The 20,191-nt window shown below is 46.5% G+C and overlaps 1 protein-coding gene across 2 annotated transcripts in view; it reads left to right on the top strand.

The window, feature by feature from the left end:
• Positions 1–19,198, top strand: part of SLC43A2 (solute carrier family 43 member 2) — a 29,644-nt gene extending 10,446 nt beyond the window's left edge. For both annotated transcript variants that reach the window (XM_021416207.1, XM_021416208.1), the window contains exons 6-14: positions 4,665–4,757; positions 4,961–5,094; positions 5,498–5,700; positions 6,302–6,445; positions 9,748–9,886; positions 10,306–10,438; positions 11,378–11,451; positions 13,122–13,245; positions 14,107–19,198. In XM_021416207.1, coding sequence (XP_021271882.1) covers positions 4,665–4,757; positions 4,961–5,094; positions 5,498–5,700; positions 6,302–6,445; positions 9,748–9,886; positions 10,306–10,438; positions 11,378–11,451; positions 13,122–13,245; positions 14,107–14,268 — 1,206 coding nt within the window. In that variant the 3' untranslated portion in view covers positions 14,269–19,198. The remainder of the gene's footprint in view (positions 1–4,664; positions 4,758–4,960; positions 5,095–5,497; positions 5,701–6,301; positions 6,446–9,747; positions 9,887–10,305; positions 10,439–11,377; positions 11,452–13,121; positions 13,246–14,106) is intronic.

Here is a 20,191-nt window from a genome sequence, read left to right as displayed (position 1 = left end):
TGTTTGCATCCCTCTCCAGGAGAATGGTGCTTCTCTGGCACAAAAGGGTAAGAGTCCCATCCAGGTTTCCTTAAAAATGCTGAGCCACTGAGTGAATCGGGCTCTGTCCGCGCAGCCGCATGGGTCCGCTCGCCCATGGGTTGTGTTATGAGCATCGGTCAACAACTGTCAGCTGGGGCTCTGTGTTTTGGGGTTCGTGTTGCCTGGAGATGGAAGCAGTATCCTTCTCCAAGTAGCTGCTTCATTTTCCGCCTCATTACCCGCGTCAATGAGGCTGAAAGAGGGCTGGGCAAAAAATCTCCTAGAAAACAGCCTGGGAAGCACTGGTTGAAAACTTTCTGATTTCAACTGCATTGCCTTGAGCTCTCTGTTAAAAGTTAAACTTTTAGTTAAGGTTACCTCTAACTTAATGTGGGTTAGGTGCTGGCTGAACTCCCGAGACCTACATCTGGCAGGGGCTGTTTGCAGATCCCTGGGTGCACTGCGATGTTGCTGCTGCTGTTGCTTTCGTATTCAAAACTTTCAAAACTGTGTGCAGATGTCGGTCTCTCGGACGTATGTAATGTTCTGCACTGGAAGCCTTGGCCATGCTCCCAAAGATCTGTGGGACAAATGTCATCCCGCCTCAAATACAAACAAGGAAGAGAGAAGCGCATTGGTGCTGCTGGGGGAGAGGAGAGGATTCCCATCTCACGGCTGCCAGCAGTGCTTCTTGTCTCTCTGGGTGGTTATTAATGGGTCACTGATTATTTTGGAGCCACTGGTGATGATGGGAAGAAGGGCAAGGGCAGGGCAGAGACTGAATGTGCTGTTCCGTGGCTGTTTAGCAGCAGAAGAAATAAGCAGAGCCACTTATTAACACCCTCGTTAATGAGCCAGTTTCTCAGCACTAAGGAAGTACAGCTGCAGGAAAAAGGTGAAACCTTCCGAGAAGTGATCCAAGTTGGCGTCACAAGCCGCCTTCCCTGGTGATACAGGGCTCTGCTGCAGGTCCCTGCCAGCTGTGGCCTATAGGGATGGAGTGTGCTGAGGGAGGGACGTGGGGACAGCAGGTGGCTGCGTGGAGGTGGCAATGAGCAAGCATCAGTGCCTCGTGCAAAGCAAGCTTGTTCTGGCTGACACAGGCACCGGCTGCTCGGTGTGCATGAGTCAAAGCAAGGTGAATTCCTCCTGCTAGCAACCTGGAGCTCTCCAGGAAAAGGGTAAAACTCACTTGTGCTGTTCCATACCACCCTAGAGCAGTCAGAGTGGCTTCTTGGTGGCATGCGGGGCTGGGATGTTCCCTGTGTGCCAGTGTGCCATGGTCAGGTGTTTTTTGAGTGCTGGGGACCTGCCTGCATGGGCACGGTGCGTTACGATGGAGAATCCGATCCTCTGCGCTCCTGCAGGAGATGAGGGATGGGGATAAAAGAGATTGCTGAGGATTACGGTGTGGAACAGCAGTCTGTGATACGTGTCTCTTGGGGTCGGAGGTGTTTTCGGCACCGAGTCCCCAGGGTTTGCTGACAGCACGTGGCAGAGCCGGGCTGCCTGGCAGGGAGGAGGGGGAGTGGTGGTGTTCCCACTCCTGGGAACAAGGTCAGCCTGTGCCTGCTGTTAAAATGCAGAGGGGAGATTGCTGCCTCGTGACTTGGTCTTAGCCAATATACGTGGAGATTGGAAATGGAAACAGATCCGTATTGGTGGCTCTGACAGCAACACAGGAATCTGGCACTGGTTCCGCTCCGAAGCTATTTCATGCAAAGAAATAAACATGTGTGATAAATTACCACAAAGAGCCTTTTATAGATTGTTTTCTGTCCTGTTTTCCTTTCAAAGAACTGCAGCTGCTTTGCTCTTATTTCTGTTACAAACAGCGCCCTGTAGTCAGAGCGGGGGGGGAGGAGAGGGGGGCATCTCTGAGTAGGGAATCTGCTCAGCTCGGAAATATTAGCAGTATTTAGGGCTCTGTGATCTTTTGTTTGTTGAAGAACGGGAACAGGAGTCTCCATATGTGTAGGACAAAGCGGGCAGTTTGAGGCTTTCCTGGAGAACATATTTTTATTGTCTGTATTATTTCCAAATATACCCCCTGATAGGGAAAACAAAGTTTAGCTTGAATGGAAATACCATTTCCAAGTCCAGTTCTCAGTCCCTTGACTTTTTTTCTTCTGTTCTTTCAAACAGTCCTCGCAATAGGAGGGAAGCTGGCTTTGGTAATACCACTGCGGTGTTTTTTTTGTGGTATTTTTTGTATAGGGATTGTCACTGGGCAAAAGCTGAAAACTTATAAAACTAATTGGAGGTCTTAAACTCACTCTAGGGCAAATGAGGAGAAGCCAGCTGCAAGAGGAAACGAGGAAGTGATTTTATCAGTTTAGGATTGCACATCTATAGTAAAGGACTCCAGGAAAAAAAATAGCTACGGTGTGGCAAAATCAAGTCAGTATCTCTCAGACAGGGCATGAAGTTAATTATACCCTGAGTATTATTGACCTTTAAACAGAAGACGTAAGAGTTTCTTCATGGTAGGTCTTCCAGAATTGAGACACTCATACCAGCATAGGCAGAAGTCAGTGGAGGAGTCAGTTCTGGCCTGTAGGAATAAGGTTGGACTGAGGATCAGATCTTCCTGGTGGCAGAAAGCAAAGAGCCTACTTGCTCTGTGGTTTGTGTGTTTGTTTTCTTTCTTTATTTTCTCATCCCTAGGGTCAATGTTTTTCCAGCGCTCATTGCTATGCTGGAAATCTGGCTTAGTAAATTCTGCATGTTATTTTAGTAGCTGCTCTTCAGACGGGACCCGGGCAGGCACTGCCAGCGCTAACACTTGCAGGCTGAGGGATTTTCTGTCCAGATCCAGGCTGTTTTCCATCCCCTCTGTCCCTTCAGGTCTCAGGTTTCCTTTCCTCCCAAGTGTTCAGTGTTAGCAGTTGCAGTTGATAAGATCTTATCCAACCCAGTGAATCTCCTCTGTCCAATTTTCTTTAATCCGGCCACTTGCTTGCTGCCAAATAGGATTTTCAGAAGTCTCAAGCCTTTCTAGGACTTGTCCCCACTGAAGCAGAAGCAGATTTGGGTTTCCCAGATGTAGCTGCTTGCTTTCGGGCTCACTCTGGGTCTCCAGTACCCCCCAGAGCAGGAGGATCCACCTGGGAGCTCCTCATCTGCTTATGAAAAAGGCTTTTTGTCATCTCTGGGACGCTGGGGAAGAGCAACCCGAGCCAAGAAGCAGCTGTGTTTGTGCAGCTCTCGCCCTGCTCGCAGCTCTCCAGCAGCTGTTTGTTGTAATTTCTGGAGATTATTTTAGGTTTGGGGCATTCGAGATTATACAAACACCCTGCCTGGTGACAATGACCAGCCCCTGCAACCTGCAGATATTTCATCCTGCAGATGCTGTTTTCTAGGGTGCGTATTTAGGCCAGCGCTTCCAGGGAGAGATTTCTATGCCTGGTAACAGACCTTTGGATCCTTCGCCGTTTCCTGTCTGCAGCTCCCGAATGCAGCCTGCTGGCAGCGCTCCCGGATGCGGGGATCTGGGGATGGGTGTGGGGATCCTTGCTGCAGAGAAGTGCAGCGTTTTCTGCCTCTGCCGTGCCCGCTCGGGGCTCAGCGACTGCTGCTGCTGTTCTCCGGCTGGGGTTATCCGAGGACCTGGAGGCTGCGCTGCATAGAAAGCTCTGCAGTGAGACAGAGGGATGATAAACAGCCAGATGGATCCTCGAGTGTTCCTGCGCAGGAATACTTGTGCTGTAAACACGCCGGTCCCGCTGTGACACGAGCCAGATTCACTTGCCTTATATGCTGCTCCTGGGAAAGATGGATTTGTTTTTCAGCGCTGAAATGAGAATGCGATGAGAGCATTTGCTTGCTCAGACTCGATCCAATATTCTCTAAATCGTTTTGTTGTCTTAAAAACAGAAAAAATGCTGTTAAGCTTTCAGTGCTAGAAGGCACCTGCAGTGTCCTTGGAGACCCCCAAGGCTGACGTGGTAGCGATGCCCGAGTGGATTTGGGGACTCAGTGACCTGAAAGAGCAGGAGGGAGGCATCAAAATCTCACTTACAGCGTCTGTCTGCATGGGGGAACCTGGCTAGTACTGGAAACATGGCAGCAACACAGTTTGTGCTAGTTCCTATTCCTTCTTGTTATAACAGGAGCTTTCCAGTCTACTGCAAAGATTAGGTGCTGACCCAAGGTGTATAAACAAAGCTGGCAGCCCAAGGTGTGTTAGGGATTGTACAGCTGTCACAGCCCATCTCCAGCAGCTCCTGGCTAAAAGCAGGGTGATTGGCAGAGAACCTGAGCATGGATTTTTGGAGAGAAACAGAGGTGGTGGCTGTAGTCTTGGGGAAAGGAACCCTAAAGGAAAGCACAAGGGCTGGAACAAAGGACCCTGTGCTAAAGGTGACCAATGCAAAGCATGCTGTCAGTCTGGAAGGAAGCAGTATTGTTAAGCACATAAATTGTGGACTGTAGACATTCCCTGACACTGGAGATACCAATGCAACCTGCAGAGCTTCATCCTGACGAGATAAGCCATTCTTGAACAAAACTGGTTTTTTTTGGGTTCTCATATCCAGAAGTCTTAGCTCTGAATGCCAGCATCTTCTCAAGAGGCTCCTCCCCTCCTCTTGCCTCCCCTTACCCCGGCAGCAACCTGTTCCAACCGCTTTTTCTGTCCCCAGCTGCCCAACATGTTCGGTGACCTTCGTTCCACGTTCATTGCTCTGATGATTGGCTCCTATGCTTCCTCTGCTGTGACCTTCCCAGGAATCAAGGTGAGGTTGTGGGATCGTGACTCGTTCCTGGTGCTGGTTAGCTGCAGATTCGCACCATTTAGCAATGATGTAGAAAGAAAGAGGGATGAATTGTTAAAGCACTTTTTTAGAGATGTGCTTTTGCAAGATTCAATTCCTGCGTGTGTTACAGACTTCCCAATTTTTGCTCTTACCGCCAAATCACATTTCCTTGTGCTTTCTAGGTTATATATGACTTTGGGGTCTCCTTCATCCTTATTCTGCTCGTCTGGGCAAGCTGTGCAGGACTTGTTTTCCTCAACTGCTTCTTCAACTGGCCACTGGAGCCCTTCCCAGGACCAGAAGACATGGACTATACGTAAGCATCATCTTGATGAGCCCTGGGGGCTAACCCTCCTCACAGCCAATATAGAAGAGTGGGCAGGGAATTCCCTTGCATGTTGCTTATTGCTGCCAGCTCTTCCAAAGGTGAGGATTTATGTCTCACACTAGCTTTATATCTTGACTGTTGAATATCTGTGAAAAGTTTTACCTTCTGAAGCATAGGAACCATGAAGGAGAATGATGTGCCAGTAGCAATAAGCATTCCTATACTGACCTCTGGCAAAGTGGTCCAGGGAGAGTACTTCTGTCTGCTCTGGATCCAGATGACTTGTGGGTTTGTAGGTGGAAACTTAGTGCCTTGCATCCCCACAGCCTGATTCTGCTGCCTCTAACTCCCACCCTGTGTAGCAGCCCTCATTCTCTTTACTGCCCAACAGGGTGAAAATAAAGTTCAGCTGGCTGGGATTTGACCACAAAATCACCGGGAAGCAGTTCTACAAGCAAGTCACAACCGTGGGACGCCGGCTGAGTGTGGGGAGCTCCATGAAGGGCCCCAAAGAATCGGCAGCCTTGCAAGAGAACAACAAGCTCTGCCTGTCCACGGTGGACCTTGAAGTGAAGTGCCAGCCTGACAGCACAGGTGTGGTTCCCCACATGCCCTGGGGGATGCTTGTGCTGGCAGGAGGCTGGTGCTCTGCTCCTGGCCTGTTTACATGAGACAGTGTGATACGTGATCCATACGTTGCCAGGGCCACATGCCAGGCACCGCTATGCAGATGAGAGTTCAGTTATACAAGGAATCCTGCTCATGTATGCCTGCTGAAGTATGTCATTGCCAGGTGTGGATGACCACATGGGTGACTGGTATGGCCATAGGACAGCACGCTTGGTCACTGCTGTCTCTTAGGCAGGCTGCTGTCACCTCCCAGCCTTCCTTCCTCACAGATATGGCAGAAGGAAATGGCTTGAAGTTTCCTTTTCCTTTGCTCCACAGAATTGCTTGAGAGTTCCCTTGCCCCAGTTTTTGGTGGCCAAACTCCAAGCATCTCTCACCGTTCGTTAAGGAAGTTTGTAAGACAGCAGACAGTTGCTCTCAGTGGACCTGGGGCTGCCACTGGCACTGTGCTGGGATGGTTGGCTATAGAAGGCCTGCTAACCCAACGGCCACAGCCTCTTCTGAAGTCGTGCTTGTCTATAAGGCCATGCTGCCTTCTTCAGAGACTCTGTTATTCCTTCTGCAGCTTCTCCCTCCTTCATGAAGAGTGTCTTCAGCCCCATCTTGCTGCTCAGCCTTATCACCATGTGTGTCACTCAGCTGCGGCTCATCTTCTACATGGGGGCCATGAACACCATCCTTGAGTTTCTGTCCGGAGACGAAGACCAAGGTAGGGTGACCTGGAGAATTTTATCCGCTTTCTTGGAACTGGGTGCTGACCCAGACTCGATCCTTCCAAGAGGTCAGCGTGCCTGATTACTCAGCAAACACACCGTATACAGCAAATACTGCTGCGGCTGGCAGCTGACAGTAGGGTCCAGTGGAAGGCTGGAGCTGGCCCAGGGCAGAGGGACAGTGAGGTGGACGCTTGAATGTCAATCTAATTTTAGCCCAGTGTCTGTTAAACACTATTCCACGATATTCCTTCCAATAGGTTGTTAAAAGTGGCCTCTCAGGATGGACTGTGAATTTTTAATTTTTTTAATTGGGAAACCTAATTTGTCAGGCATTTGCTTTACTTACCCTAAGCAAGCACAACGTACAGAGCAGCTGACTCTCACAACCACTGGCTGGGCTGGGTGTCTGGTCCCAGCAGCAGGGTGGGAGAAGTGAAGTCATTGCTGTTTTGTGCAGCCTGTGTGTGCGGGGAGGCTCAGGGGTGCTTGCTGCACTGGACTTGTATTTATAGCTCTGATTCAGTACATGGAAAACAGGAAAGAGTACATTAGTTTACTGTTGTTGAAAATACGAAGGATTGCAAAACAAGACTTAGCTTTTTTTTTTTTTTTTTTTTTTTTTGGTCCTTTGTAGTAAGATCCAGTTTGAACTTGTTAAATCTGGATTGCATGAAGCTGATAAATCAAGAGGCACTCCTCTGAGAACAGGAGTGAGCTCTGGGGGAGGGAAGGAAACTCCAAGTGCCCTGGCATTCCCTGAATTGCTTTGTCTGAGCGTTTGACAGCCTGCAGCATTCAGCTCTTTATCTCCTGGCTCAAGAGCCAATTTAGGCATTAAACAGTAAACAGGACGAACTTCATGCTGCCTACCTTTCCCAGCAGAGCTCAGTTTTCTGCTTACCTTGTAATTCCTGTACTCTGTTTTTTTTATCTTTTCTTTTTCCCCTGGCTTGCTCTTGTTATTTCCTCCCCCCCATCCCAGGATTTTAAGATTAATATCAATTTATGCTGCCAATTCTGTTTCATTCAAGCTCTGTGCTTTAAAAAAAAAAAAAAAAAAAAGCTTGTGCCTCTTGGGTGAGTTGTTCTTCTATGCCACCTTTGCGATTTCTTTCCATTTTCCCCCTCCTCCCCCCGAATGCAGCCTGGGCTCACAGTGCAACCCGCTGTCTTGGTGTTTCCATGGCACCAGCAAAACAGTGGTATTGTCTGGTCACAGCAGTGTCAGGCTGTGAGAGCAGTTCCAAGACACGTGCAGATTTCTAGAGATGTAATCCATGCCCACCAGGAGAGGACGGGATGCTGCTCCCTCGGATTCCTTGTTCATGCTGTCCCCTTGTTCAAGAAGAAGAGAGATGCAAGTGTTGATGAGGTCAAAAGAAACTGAAATATACACAAGGGCAAGAGAGGAGGATTTGAGGGAAATCAGAGAGCATGAAGTCTTGAAGCTGAGGCGAAGCACTGCGTTATTGGAAGTTCTGCTTCCTGTGCATGTCATATTGTGAAACCTTGCGTTGGAAAAAGCAGTCAGCGTGTGGCTCCATGTCTTCTGGAAACCCCCAAAAGGTGGAGGGGAGAAGCTAGAGAGTTCAGAAGCCCTCTAAATAACCATTTAATTGTGCCATAGGAAGGCAGGAGAGAGACCTGTTGTGTTTGGGACTTTTAATTTGGCTGTCTTTCATAAATCGTCACCTTGCTTCCAAATCTGGTAGTACTTGGAGACTGTGGGTAGGACCAGGACAGAGTCACACGCTACGCTTGCTCAGGACAGTTTAACTTAATGACTTATAGAACAGTGGGTGTAAAGGGTTGTGCCCATGTCTGCACTCCTTCTGTTTGCTCTGCTTCTATTGTACCTGCTGCTGTTTGCTTGATATTCTCTTTCCTCCTTAGGAAATAAAGTTTTTATGATAGATAAATTGAGGAGACTGTTCCTGTAGGATCTCTCCTCCTCTTGCTGTCCCCATAAACTTTGTTCCCTGCTTGAAGTTGGCTTCTGCTCCCGGTGTTTAGAGCCTAAGATTAAGTGTTCAGAAGAGCACAGAGAAACAAAACTTGACAGCATGGCTTGCTTCTTACCCTCTGTTAAAAAATAACCACGCAAGACCAAATCAGCTTTGGGAGTGTTTGTAGAGGGTGATGCCACCTGTTTCTTTTGGCTCCAGCAGACGGGATGTGGGGCCACGTCAGGGCTTGCTTCTGCAGAGGTAATGGGGGCAGGAATGTGAGTTCAGAGGCTGGAGCTGGAAGTTCCTCTTAGTTCCCCAGCCAGCAATTGGAGCCAGGAAGGGATCATCTGGTGCCTCCCCTGGGCACTGCGAGGCGGCCCTGCTGGGGTTTGCTACAACTGCATAGGAGAGGAAGGCTTCTTGGAAACCTCTCTCCAACACCACCTTCGTTTTGGTGTAAGTCATTGCTGTACTGCTTTGGAGAGCCCCAGAGATGCATTGGGAGGGATAAACTAAAATTCTTTTTGGCTGCTTTTGCTTACAGTGCTGTAACTTGTGAGCGCTCTGTGCTGAGATTGTCAATTTCGGAATCACATCCTCATTTCAGAGCTGTGGTACACTGACTCACCAGCCCTTCTGTGTGATCCTACAGATCCATCATGTGGGCTGCAGAGAGGAAGTGGAAAAAGCACTGTGGGGTGGGGGAACTGTCTGATAACAGGAGGGAGGAGGTTTCTTCTAAGTCTGCTGGCATCAGCTTTCCCCTCGAGAGCCATGTAGACGCTTCTCCTATGTTTAACACGTAGGGAATTTTCATCAGTTTGAAACTGTAATGATTGCTCACAGATGCTGTGTTTCTTGCTGCCGATTTCCCCCCACAGAGGCACTTCCAAACTAGCCCATTCTTCATAAAATGGCATAGATTTCACCTTCCCAGCATGGCTTGTCCTTGCTGGAGCTTCTGAGCTGGAGAGGATGCAGCTGGAGCTCCCTGCAAGGCAGCAGAGGAGATGACTAAGGCAGAGTGCTGTGCAGGATGCATCATTTGCAGAACTTTCCCTGTTGCTCCTAGCCAGCAGAAAGCTCACCGGCACAAAGCAGGTTTTTGGGTGCCACTCCTGGAGGCCTGCCTGCTCTTGGGCTGATGCTCCTCTAAAAACACAACAGAAGGAGGACTTCTGCATCCCAGCTGCCTTCAGCCCTGCAGGTTAATCTGCAAGTACATGGAATCTGGGCTTCTAATAAGAGTGGTGAACAGTGAGGAGGAAGTTTCTTTTGGGTCTTTTTTCTGTTACAGCTAGTTTATCACTTGAACTGACACTTCTAAAATTTTTTTTTTCCTGCAGTGAGTCTCTACACTTCCATTTTTGGGGTACTGCAACTGCTGTGCCTGCTGACAGCGCCTGTGATCGGGTACATCATGGACTGGAGACTGAAAGAATGCGACGATGGCTCTGAAGAGAACGAGGAGAGCAACGCTGAGCAGTGCGTAGTGTGCACCACGCAGGACATGCAGCCGTGTAGTAGGCCCCTTGCTCTGATGATATATGGAAGACTGGAAAGGATATTCACCAGTATAGAAAAGAAAGCTTGAAGGAAGACCTGATAATTGCAAGGAGGAAGGGACCACACCTTCCATGTTCACTAAGATCAGTTAAGAGGAGTGAATTTGAATTGTAGCACAGAGGCTCAGATTTTCCTTCTTTTGTAACAGTAGGAACAACAGCACTGAAACAATCACCACATGTTCCTCCTTTTCCACTGATGGAGATGATTCCATCTCCCTAGCAAGACCTCTAGGCAAACTGGTTTAGATAGTTGATGTGAGATGTGGAGAATCTTGCTGTGAGTTTCAGCAGCTGCTGAAAGTGCTTTTCGTAACGTAGGCTTTGTTATCCTTCCAGAGGTGACAAGAAAAAGAAAAAACGTGATCGTCAGATCCAGAAAATCACCAACGCCACCAATGCCTTTGCATTCACAAATCTCCTGCTGGTTGGATTTGGAGTCACCTGTCTCATTCCCAACCTACCGCTGCAGGTGAGCAGGTCAAATGGAGTTGTGCTGGGGGTCCTGCCAAAACGCCAGGCAGAGCGATGCTGGGAGGTCCGGCAAACCAGCAGAACCAGCTGATGGCAGGAGGGCAGTTCGGCACTGCTGGGACATCTCTGTGCTGCTTTGGGAACCCCAGCCTTAAAGCTGAAACGAATAATGCCATTCAGTTTACACATCTTGAGATAAACTGAAGCAGCAGCTGTAGTTGAAGTGGCAGTTGATCTGTGGTTTATAGGCACTGAGTTTGTGCAGCTGCGCTCTGTAACCACAAATACCTCCCTATTGAGGTGCTCTTAGCAGTGCCTGTGCTTTTAACCTGGGCTTGATTTAAGCTGCTGACTGTCAGAAAATTTGCAGTAAGCATCGTGACGCCAGTATATACAGCAGGTTATTTCTGCATCAAATGCTATGCCCAGTGGTACCTGTGGGATTATAAACCTGTTAAAATATTTATTTTGTGACACCATGTGCTTTTGGCAGATGAGTTCAGTGATTTTATACTATCCTTAGGCATGCCCTGGTGACGCAGGCAAACAGATGTCGTTTGCTCATATTTGCATATTGTCTGCAATAACTTGTGGAAATTTAACTAAATTGGACCCAAGTTCGAGAAGAAAATGTTGTGACCCTGGCTACAGTTTCCTGGGCACATGTCCTTGCAACAGTGCCATCTGCAAATGAGATAGGTCTTGTGGATGGTTAACCTCAGAGAGCATGACATGTTAGCCTTGGCAAAGTAAGGAAAAATACTGCTTTTAGAGATGAATACAATTTATTTCCTTGTGCCAGTCTTCAGGTCTGGGCTCTGGGCTGCTCAAGTCTGCCTTCGTACTAGAAAGGAGAGCACCTTTTAGGAATGGTTGTGTGTTGGGGTCTGGTACCCCTTGGCATCTAGCACTTGACACTTTATTCTTCTCTTCGCAGATTCTTTCCTTCATTTTGCACACAATTGTGAGGGGATTTATCCACTCAGCGGTGGGAGGCCTCTATGCAGCTGTGTAAGTCTCTGCTTACCTGTAATGCGTGGCTGGACAGATAAACTGGTTTGAGGTGATAAGATGTCCTGGTGAGAGGGAGATCAGGAAGTAAGGTCTGTGTGGTCAGAGGGGAAAAATAGTGCTACTAGGCACGACAGCAGCTGGACTGAAGTCCTGGCTGATACATTCCTTCTTTAGAAACAGATAACCCCTTTGGCATAACTACTGCCAGGAGAGAGGCATGACTGAATGTGAGCCACAGGTGAGACTAGGCCATTGACACTAGGGTTATATAGTAAGAACTCGAGGCTTTTTTTGTTATAATGGGTAGCTACGTGCATGTGTCTGGGTAAAACATTAACATAATTGAACATACTGTTGCTGGTCTGCTCTGAAATTGCTCTGGTAAAACATTGCCCAATACACCGTTAGTGAAGCATACTCCCTTTCCCAGGTGGATCATCCATCCTGTTTCCAACTTATCAAAGTTATCGATAGCTGGATCTAAATACTCTCTTCCTTAGTAAGCAATGTTTTTCACTTTGAAAACAGATCTGCCTCTCTGTCCTGAGCTGCTGGACAGAGAACAGGAAGAAACTGTTGGCTTTCAGAGGATCACAGAATGGTTGAGGTGGGAAGAGACCTCTCAACACCATCTAGTCCAACCCTCCTGCTCCAGCAGGGTCAGATAGAGCAGGTTTTCAAGCACTGTGTTCACTTGGGTTCTGAACATCTCCATGGATGGAGGCTCCACAGACTCCTTGTGTGAAAGGTTTTGGTCTCAGTGCCTGTGTATTTCAAATTCAAAAACCCATCTCAGACCCTAATTCAAAAACACACAAACTTTTGGCTCTATGGCAGCTAAAAGCAATATGTTTTTGTCCTAGTCAAGGTAAATGTCTGTTGTTGTACATACCATGTAAACTAAACCTGTTTGACCATTGCAGCTCTTTCCAACTTCTTTATTTTTGGATTCAGGCTGACTTCTTTGAATACTGGAAAGTTTTGATCTGCTTTTTTCTTTCCAACCTGACTTTTTCTAAACACTGCTCAGTGAAAAGAGACAGATGTTAGACTGTTCCTGAGATTTATTTTTCCATTAGTAGTATCTGATATTCAGCACTTTCCAATGAGCACTATTGTTTAATTTGACATGGGATCAGACTTGTCCTCTAAAAAGGAAAACACACACTAACCTGTTGTGCAGGTTTCACTCACTTCTAAATGGAGCGAATTGCTATGGCCAGATGAAAATGATTACATAGCTGCTAATGCTGTCATCTGGATAAGGAGGCCCTGCTTTTAACTAGTAAATGTCAACACTCTTCTCCCTTTGCAATAGGAGTAGTTGTTGTATAAGTGCTTCCATCTGTCTCATGGTACAACAAAACAAGTGCTAGATCTGGTATTTCTTAAGTTTTAGAGTTCAGGATGAGAATAGTCTGGAGAGAAGGCATCTGTTCCAACAGCAGGTGTGCTGTGGTCTAGAGAGCACTGTGCTCACCAAGTATAACTAAAATCTCTAGAATAAGACGTAGCTGTACATAAGTTCAGGAGAGAGAAGTTCTTCATATTATGCCTCTCTTGGGACTGTATTCTATTGTGCTGGTGTACTGGGAGTGTAACCTGAGCTTGGTGTTGTGAACAGTCAAGGTGACAGATAATAATGCTATTGCTTTTTCTGTTGACAGATACCCCTCTACTCAGTTTGGTAGCTTGACAGGGTTGCAGTCGTTGATCAGTGCCCTTTTCGCCCTTCTGCAGCAGCCTCTGTTTATGGCATTAACAGGACCTCTGGAAGGAGACCCTCTTTGGGTAAGTTATTCTCAAATATACTATGCAGGCTCAGTGGTGAAAACGGTTTGGGCTCATTTCTTTGAAAAAGAAAAAACACCCCTGTGCATTGACCAAGGTTATAAACAGCAGGGAGTGTACGTGTCCCTCAGCCTGCTGTTACCTTGGTGCTGTCCAAGAGACCCTTTCCTGTGCGAGTAATGAGGCCCTGGGAGGGAATGGCATTAACCCTTACACTGGTGTGTGGGAAGGGAGAAGGCTGCTGTTTATTTCCTTGCAAACCGTTTGCATGGGGAGTCAAAATATGTAAGGTAAAAGTGAGTTAATTTGTCAGGCCCTGAAATGCAGTAGAAAATCTCTATTCTCTTGAGAACTGTAAACTCTAATGATCAGTAAATTTTGGCTTGCTGATGCTAATGCTGGGAAAGCCAAGTGGCTTTTGAGGGTAGGACAAATGTGTGCCACATTGTTGAGAGTGTCTGGGCGGCTCACTGACACTGTAATGTGTCAGTTTTTTGGAGAGTCTCGGTCTCTAGGCTGCGTGTGCCTACAGCTGCACTCCAGCAACCCATGGCTCTTCAGTCAGTGATGCTGGTGGAAAAGAGCTGCACCTTGAACAGCCCCACCTGTTGTGTGGAACAAGAGACTCTTGTAGGTGAGATCCAGAGCAACAAACTCTTGCAGTATTTAATTTATATGCATGGTGCTCTGGGCACCAGAGTATAAATAAAAATACAGTGGATGTTGTTGCCAATACAGAGAGCAGGGCGTCTCCTGGTTTGCCTGTAGCTGAGTGATATGAGCTGGGTTCTGACTCTTGGGCATGCATGACTTAGTTGTTGTTGTTGTTTTAACCTGCCTGTTTTGTCTATCTTCCTGCAGGTGAACGTTGGCTTGCTTGGTTTGAGCTTACTGGGCTTCTGCCTTCCGATCTACCTGGTCTGCTACAAACGCAGGCTAGAAAGAGAAAGAAAACAAAAGATTGAAGATTCCAAACTCTTCCTCAAAATCAATGGCACTCCCAATGAGGAAGCCTTTGTTTAAACTGGTGCTTTCAAATACAACCTCCCCTGTACAGGTTCCTACCATATCCGTGGGTTCTACCTGTGGTGTAAGCCAGGCTTTTTCTCTCCTGGCTCTGTTCATCACTGGAGTGAGGGCCAGACATCATGACTGAGCTTTCCTCAGATATATGGCAGGAGGAGACTTCACACTCCTTACTCCAGAACACAAGACGCTTTTTTCCTTTTTATAAAGGCCACACAGATATTGTGTCTTAAATTATCCCCTGATCGTGCTCTCCAGCTGCAGAGGCTCTGCATAGGAAACTGGGAGAGAAGGAAGAGATGGATGGGAGAAGAGGGAAGAAAGACCTTAATTTGAATTTGCAAGTGTAACATGCTGAAGTCTGTACTCCCTCCTCTTCTCCCAACCTTGGCTGACCGTCTCAGATGTAAGCTGCACTCTCCTCCCTTCCTGAGGCTTCATAATGGTCGTTCTGCTTGATATGTAGCTGGACTCAGCAGTTTCACCACCTATCCAGAGGTATCCCAGACTGTTTCTGAGGCAGGGAAGGGGATTTATTCCTTCATATATAAGCACGGCTTCAGTGTATTGCTAAATGTTGGCTGCTAGCACTGACAGCTCCCAAATGTTTTATTACTGCAATGACACAGACTGTGAGCAATGGATCTGCCTTCCACACAGAAATGAAGAGCCTACTGAACTGCTCGGTCCTCCACCAAGCCTTCGAAGGCCTGGAATTCCTCTCTTCCCAGCCTGTAAGCCACCTGTACACGCTGTAAACTGCCTGCAGTCCTGGAACTGTTGAGATAGGAATTGGATCTTGTTTACCGATGAAGTGCTTTTGAGACTTGTTGCCTTTTGCCTCTTCCTCCCTCCAACGTGACCCTGGGAGGGGAGCAGCAGCGTGTATTTACTAAAGTGGAGAAGCTTCTTGAAGCTGGGTTCTGGGGCTCCAAATACCTTGGTGTTCACTTGTCGTAAGCTGACTTCTTGTTGAAAAGAGTCAAGAGTGCAGAACACTCCTTGTGTTTGGTAACTGGATCCTGTGGATGTATGGCAGGGTGATGTGGCAAAGTAATTCTTCCTCTAGCCATAGCTTATCTACATTGTTCTGACATAGGCTCCAAGCTGCTGAACACCAGGTTACTCTGACTGACCAAAAAGCTGCTGGTTTGGCTGTATTAAAAGCCTTCTATGTTGTCGGTGCTCTGTCTGGACAGAGTACATGGTGACTGATTGTATGGTGAAGCCGACTTGTAGAGCAATACATGTGGGTAAAGGTTCTCCAGGGCCTATTTGTCATAGAAGGAATACAAAGGGAATTCTTAACTTGCCTATTTTTATAATTGTTTTCCCAGACCTTGCCTAAAGTAGACATTCCTCCCTTTCACCTTCTCACTGAGGTCAGCAGCTCAGCCTCTGTATCTTGTGACCGTTAGCCACCACGCGTTGCGTGCAGCACTGCAGTGGGCTGAACTAGTGGCTGCAGGGAGGTTGGTGGGGAGAAATAAATCAGTTACGAAGACGGAGTGGTGGTGTCTTCTGAGCTGCCAACTCCGGCACTCTGGGATGACGGGCTGCGTGGGCCGGCAGCGCCATCTTGAGTCACTGTCCTTGGCCACCCGGTGGCAGTTGAGTTGACACTCCGCTCACGGTACCTTTTAGTCTCCAGTAACTTATTTGGAAATGTCTTGCCACTTGAAAATTTTACACATCTGTGGATTCTTTTTTTTTTTTTTAACGTGTTGCCTTTATTAAATGTGTTTGTTCTAAGGCAGCCTTATTGCCTGCTGTCAACACTATACTGTTCTAAAGATTTTCATTTTTCTGTTGGCCTCTAGCTTTGGTGATGATTTGCCCGTGTTCCCAGCTTTTCACCCTTCCTGTTGAGTGATAACAAGGGAGGCACTCTTTTGATTTGATTTCCTCTTCTCCTGGGTGCCGTGTTCTCAAGTACATGTCTAGAGACCCACCAGCAGTAGTACAGCTTTCCTAGATTTCCAGAGGGCTTTTGCAGGTTTCTGCATTCTATATTATTACACTTCCTTCTTCTAAAAGTATTGAAAAGATTTCTACTTTTGCTCCAAGATATTTTTGACATGACAATGACATTACGTCTTTTTTTTTTTTTAATAAGCTCTCAGGCAGATGAGTGATTCTGAGCCGCAGCCCTCACGCTCGCAGTGTCCCGAAATAGACAGCTCTTGAAGGATGGCTGTGTGCTAACTCAGCAGCACTTCCACCTCCGTTTCAAAATAATGAACGTGATATTGTCCACTCCTCTGTCACTTGAATTCCTGACATAAATGCCTCTGCAAAATAGAGGAGTACACAGAGTGGCATATTTTCATGCAGGCACAGTGGAGATGCAGCTGCCTTTGAAGTATGTGTAGCTAAATTAAACAGAGAACACCCTTTTATTCCTGCCATCTACCTCCCTACTGCAGTTCTCGGTTCCTGCCCTTTATTAGGGAAATTGTCTAATCTGATATTGTTTCATCCGATAAAACATTGGGTATATGTGGTTGTTGTCTCTGCTGATGTATCACAGTGTGTAGAAGCTGCCGGTCAGCTGTGAAGAATAGAGCTCATGCCTTTGAGTCGTGTGTTTTTAGGCTGTGTTTTTAGACTAAGAGTAAAGCGTGCCTTTGGCTTGCAGTTTTAAGGACAGGTGGGTATACAATGAATTTTAGTTGTTTAGGGTTAAACAAACTAATGGGAGTGCTTTGTCATGCAACCCAAAGTCAATCAGTGAAATTTATTGCTGTAGAACGTGATAGGGAACTGATTGTTATTATTGTTTAAACACAAGGGACTAGTTAAACAATGGTTTGATGCATCCAATAACTCAGGGAGATTTTAAGTTGCTGTAAATAAGAAAGTTACACCAAGAAAAGAGTAATTTTTTTCTGCACACTCTGTCTCCAAGAATATGTTATCAGTCAAAGATTGAGAAAAATATATACGGGGCTGGGTGGAATGCTGATCTGACCTCGTGGGGTTTAATTTACTCTGACAATTGTGAACTAAACTCATTTTAAAATCAGTCTCAAACGTATCTATCTACAAATCTGTATCTGCATGTAAGATGTGCACCAGCTGTACTAACTGTCACGTAATTGCTTAAATGCTGAACCTTCTGTAGGGGTGGGCTCTAAGAAGATGGAAGTATTCTGGCTTCAGCCTTTTCTAAACATTGCCTTGGATGCTGCAGAAACACTGTTGAGATGGTCCTGTTAAATATGATTGTTCAGGGGTAGTTTGCCTTGCTCTTTGATGCCTATGGAAATGTAACTGTAGATTCCTCACATTTGGAAAGGAAAACAGCATCGCTGCTGCCTAGCCAAGTGATGCAGGACTAAGAAAATTCCCAGTGCACTCTTTGGTGTGCATGAGCCACCCCTGCTGAAGAAATAAAAGGACAACCAAACACTGAAGAGCAACATCAATTAGATCAATATTGCATTTACCTGTAATTCTCAAATACAGGACAATATGTGTGAGTAGCTTCATGATTCCTAAAGGCTAGAATGTGTAGGTTGTTTGTTGTTGTTGTTTGTTTGTTTGTTTGTTTTTTTGCTTCCCTTCACTTATATTAGAAATGTGAAGGGATGGTCATGGAAAAGGCTCCATCTCAGTGGAAGCATCCCCAAGTGAATGTAATGAAGCAGAAACGTGATCTGTGGGTGCCTGCTGTTTGTAGGAGTCTTCCATCGGGGGTGTTACTGTGTGGAGGTGACGGCACCTTCTGTAAATACCACTTACCCCTGGTCTCTGCAAACTCTCATGCATTTAATGCTTTGGGTTTTGTTTGTTTTGGGTTTTTTTGTTCTTTTTAAGAGAAACTGAATGGGGAAGGAAGAGTAATGGCTTTTTCCTTTCCCTAGTTTGTTAGTACCTAAGCCCCATCAAGTGTCTTCACAGTAGTAATGCAATGGTGCCGTTGCAGAGAAAATCTGTGCTGTTTTTCTTATTTGGAGACCTATAACTCCATTCAATCATTGTCAGAGTATCTGGATCCTTAAGATATAACTGGACATGGATATCTACAAAAATAAGAGAGAGAGCAAATCTTGCTGACAGTCCAACTTAGCAGCAATGCTGCAGCAATAAATGTAATGTTCAGCTCTCACAACAAAGCCCAGCCAATATCCTCTGTCTACAAAGGAAACTTGTAGGATAATGAGATTTTTTTTTTTTTTAACCAAGACAGAAAATCACTAAAATGTTTGCAAGTAGGAGATTTCCCTCTTGACAGGCTGATGGATTTGGGAAATATGCTGCAAAATACAAAGCAGATACTGCAAGGGAAAAAGAATGGCGTCTTAAAAACTGCAAGTTCTGCTGTTTTGTTGTTCCTTTTGAGTGTGTTTTTATTTTTTTTATTTTTTATTTTCCTGCATCTGCAGAGCTTTTGCTATTTCCCTACCTCTCCGTTCAGAAATGCATTGTTCTTTATAATACAAACTAATATCACACTAGGATTCTCGATGGGCCTGGAAAAACAAAAAACCAATAAAAACAAAGCCACTCTGGATAGCATTTCACCATTATCACTTTTGGAAATAGCTCAAACAGCAACGTGTTCTGTAGGTGCAGTCTGACATGTTAACTATAACCCCACAGCTTCTTGTTTTTCTACCTGTGCGGCTCTGCCTGTCACGCAATCTGTTTTTATCAGCTGTGCTGTTTTCCACGCTGTCATCCTCCTCTTCCTCGTGCCTGCCCCTCTGCCACTCCCTTATTACTCCTGGAATAACCCCATTTTTCAGAACCCCTCCTCCTAACAGCCTCCACCTCCTCCTGTTGCCAAGATTTTTGTTTTGCAGCGTGTTTGTCAAGCTGAAATGTAAGCGCCCTGTGGCAGGCCAGTGTCACCTTTTACGTGTCTGTAAGGTGATGTGCATTCTCGCAGTGCTATCTACAAATAAATGTGGTATGAAGTTAATCATTAGTTTTCCTTCTGAGGCTGGACATAATGAAAGTATTGCTTGCTTCCTAATAAGACTATCTAAGTACAAGTGCTTCACATGGTGCCATCTGCCAAATTGCTCGGCTGCCCTTTGAACACTTTCTCGTGCTTTTCTTCTCTAGGTGGGAGCTAACAGCAAGATTTCAATTAGTCTCCATCTGAGGGAAGAAAATCTCACTCCCTCAACTGTTTCATCTTGACAGCGGGTTGAGAAAGAGACTGGGGTTCATCAAACAGGGTTGAGCTGGTAGTGAGGGGTGGGAGATGAACGTGTATGAGTTGAATACATATGGAAAGATGAAGTTCTCCATGGGGCTGAGGCTGTGGACTGTGTCCAAAGAGGGGGCAATGAAGCTGCGGAGGGAACCAGGGTTCTTCAGTCTGGAGAAGAGGATGCTCTGGGATTTCATGATCTTAGTATTTTTTTCCAACCTTAATGATTTTAATGATTCTGTGGGTTGTAGTTCCATGGCCAAGGTGAGGGTGAGAATGGAAAGGTGCTTCAGTTGTCCATGAGTGATCTTGGTGATGCTAAATGAATGGTGTTTATTTCCCCACCGAATAAAGATCTCTGCTCTGTGTGGTTCCCGTGATGAGGTTATAAAATCAGCGCTCTTCAGCTCTTCTCCTCCCTTAAATAGGGCACAGGTCACACACAGAGAGACAAAAAAAAAACCTTTTGTAAGTGCCTTTATGAATTTGAGGTCACCCTTAATACCGAGTATAGCTCACGCTGATACTGCTCTGAGGCAGAACTGAGAATCAGTGAGAAGCTGCAAACGCAGACATCTGCTGCTACCGCGGATCACATCTTTCCGCATTAACACACGCGCCGTTTGTTGGCCTACTCATAAAGAAAGGGTTTTTTGCGAACGGCTCCGAGGAGCGGGTTGGCGCTGCAGTGCCCTCACACCGCGCTGAGGGGCCGGGGCGGGAAGCGCTGAGGGAAGCACAGAGCGCGCGAACGCC

This window comes from Numida meleagris, chromosome 18, assembly GCF_002078875.1.
Source record: "Numida meleagris isolate 19003 breed g44 Domestic line chromosome 18, NumMel1.0, whole genome shotgun sequence".
Taxonomy (NCBI): Eukaryota; Metazoa; Chordata; class Aves; order Galliformes; family Numididae; genus Numida; species Numida meleagris.
The sequence above is the reverse complement of the archived record's forward strand: the minus strand, read 5'-3'. Positions and strand labels throughout refer to the sequence as shown.